The sequence below is a fragment of the Culex pipiens genome, chromosome 1 (genome assembly GCF_016801865.2).
Source record: "Culex pipiens pallens isolate TS chromosome 1, TS_CPP_V2, whole genome shotgun sequence".
Lineage (NCBI taxonomy): Eukaryota > Metazoa > Arthropoda > Insecta > Diptera > Culicidae > Culex > Culex pipiens.
Genome location: NC_068937.1, coordinates 136,373,260 through 136,375,765, shown reverse-complemented (window position 1 = coordinate 136,375,765; position 2,506 = coordinate 136,373,260). Strand labels below are relative to the sequence as shown.

The window sequence follows — 2,506 nt, the reverse complement described above, 5'->3', positions numbered from 1 at the left end:
TAAAAATAGTGTTTTTTTGCAAATCAAGTTTTAGTAATAAAAAGTTAAATAAAAAAATCACCAAATATTTTTTACCGTGTATCATTTTTTTTCCAGTGTAGTCCATATCCATACCTACAACTTTGCCGAAGACACCAAATCGATCAAAAAATTCCTTCAAAAGATACAGATTTTTGAATTTTCACATATCATTTTTGTATGGACAGCTGCCAAATTTGTATGGAAAATTATATGGACAAACTAATGATGCAAAATGGCTTCTTTGGGCATACCGAAGGCACCAAAAAAGTTTCAGCCGGATTAAAAAATACAAAAATTAAAATTGAAGAAAAAAGACCGATTTCGTAGAGAATTGCTCTCTTACAAAAGCATGAAATAATCACTTCTAAAGTGGTCCAGCTTTTCCCCCTTCTTTTTTCCTTTTCTTTGGGAATAAATCAGCATGCTCAATATCCATCACGCGCAGTTCACTTAATGAGCAAAGTGTGAAGTCAAAGGGTGACGTGACGTCTATCTTCCCAAGCCAAAGCCTACTACTCTAAGCAGGCGTGAAATTTTCCCGCGCACGGAAACGTGATCCAGCAGTGAGTTTGGTCGCGGCTAATCGCACTTCTTAGACTTTTGTCACACTTTGGCCAGGAAGGGGGGAGTTTTGGTTCCCACACGTGATGGAATTTTCGTGAAAATTTGTTGCGATTCCCGGTGATCGATGACGGGCGGGGGTGTCGATGAACTTTTGGGACCTCAAGAGGACCTCGTCGTAACGAGTTGAGACAGCTGCGCTGCACTGACTGCCGGGCCAGTCGGTTATCTAAACAACGACTTTGGAGGCAGCACTAGAGTAAATATTTTTAATTACGACCCGTAATGGTAGCTCTAATACCGTTTTCTTGTTCGGAGGAACGTTAAGCCAAACATTAAGTTGATGGTTATGATTATGGATATGGGAGTTGGCGTGCGAGGGTGGTGGACTCCTCGAAAATTTGAGTAGTGAGTAAACATTAAAAATTGGAGGAAAAAAAATGTTCGAAGGCCACTTGAGGGCTCGTTAAAGTGTGGTGGAACATGTGTCACTACCGAGAGTTGTTGAGGGCATCAGTTTATTCGAGGTTTTTCGGGGGTGTATCAAATGTCGATGGGTTTGATTTGATGATTGCTGCCGGGATTTGAGCTCGAGTGCATTATGGATTTTTTTTACTTTTAAAACAACACTTGAGCCAACTGAGTCAGTGGAATTGCTTAGAAATAAAACTTATTGTTATCGACATATTCAAGCAAGATTATTGATAGCGGTTGAGAGTTGTTTGTATCCATTCCATATTAAAAGAGACATTCGTATAAATCTGCAAACCTTCCGTACAATCCCCGTAGTGTTTGATACCATACTGTACAAAACGATCCTTCCCGTTATCATGAAACACTCCCAGCAGGGGTGATCCCGGAAGGGCAGTACAATGTTCACTACTGTTCATTTGCTTGGCGCACAGGTGAAGTCGCATCGAATCTTGATCTGTATCGAACCCGTTCGAGTACCACAGCATGAAACAGTCTCGATAGCCTACCAACTGCACCGAAGAACTGGACAATTTCTCAGTTTTATCTGATGGATTGATCGTAAGCTGTTGTGGAATTTCCGGTTGTACCCACGAAAGACAAATCGGCTGGACGTGATCATCAAATTCAACGGACTTGTCCAGTCGAAGTAGAACCATGTTGATTCCTCCGCGAAAGTCAAAGGATTCGTGTTCGATGAATTTCATGCTGACGATGTGTCGATGCAAGCCTGGAGGTTCTCCCACTGATAAACCTAGGCTGAAATTAAAGTTCTGATAATATAAAAAAGTAAACCAAATTGCCATCAAACTTACTAGCTGTCCTTATGTTTCCTTATGGCGTACGCCGAAGTCAGCACGTATCGATGGTTCACAAGCGTTCCCAGCGCGATCGTCTCCTCCCAGCCGAAATCGTCGTACTTGTTGATCTGCACCGTCCAAGGCCAGTTCGATTTGGAGGTTCGTTGGCCACACTTCCTAGGCAAACTAGTTCCCGGTGGATCGCGGTCATAGTCGTGGGACGATGAAACTATAAGATATTACTTAGCAAAAAAAATGTGCATAAACTGATACTAAAATTACCTCTGAAGAATATTATTGGAAATATTACGATTGTTGCGACGATCGTAACACCTAATGGAATCAAAAGACACTTTTTGTTCGCTTTGAATCTGCTCGATTTGATCCGAGCGTTATTCTCAACCAATTGCTCGAACATTTCAGAACTCAACCGTTTCTCGCTCGTCACTAATCTGAACAAGCTTTATTTCTGAGAGTTTTACACTGTTATCAATAGTTGTAAGCAAATCTGTTAGCGAGAAATGAGATGCTTTCAAGTGAATTCAGGCCAAGAGCAGTGCATTTGAAGGTCGATTAAAGCATTGATTTGTAAGAGTTATCAAATATCAATTATAATATGCAGAATATCAAAGCCTTAATAGGCAGTTTTGGTA

At 40.9% G+C, this 2,506-nt stretch overlaps 1 protein-coding gene across 1 annotated transcript; it reads right to left on the bottom strand.

The window, feature by feature from the left end:
- Positions 1-363: 363 nt before the first annotated feature.
- Positions 364-2,294, bottom strand: LOC120420741 (serine protease grass-like). The gene is made up of 3 exons (XM_039583833.2): positions 2,136-2,294; positions 1,869-2,082; positions 364-1,812 (listed from the first exon to the last, which is right to left on the bottom strand). Exons 1-3 carry the CDS (start codon positions 2,269-2,271, stop codon positions 1,281-1,283), a joined length of 882 nt encoding a protein of 293 aa, XP_039439767.2. The 5' UTR covers positions 2,272-2,294; the 3' UTR covers positions 364-1,280.
- Positions 2,295-2,506: the final 212 nt, after the last annotated feature.

Coding starts and splice junctions, on each gene's coding strand:
- LOC120420741 (XM_039583833.2), bottom strand. CDS start 2,271: ATGTTCGAGCAATTGGTTGAGAATAACGCTCGGATCAAATCGAGCAGA. Junction 2,083..2,135: donor TCCAATAATATTCTTCAGAG/GTAATTTTAGTA, acceptor AATATCTTATAG/TTTCATCGTCCCACGACTAT. Junction 1,813..1,868: donor AGGAAACATAAGGACAGCTA/GTAAGTTTGATG, acceptor CTTTAATTTCAG/CCTAGGTTTATCAGTGGGAG.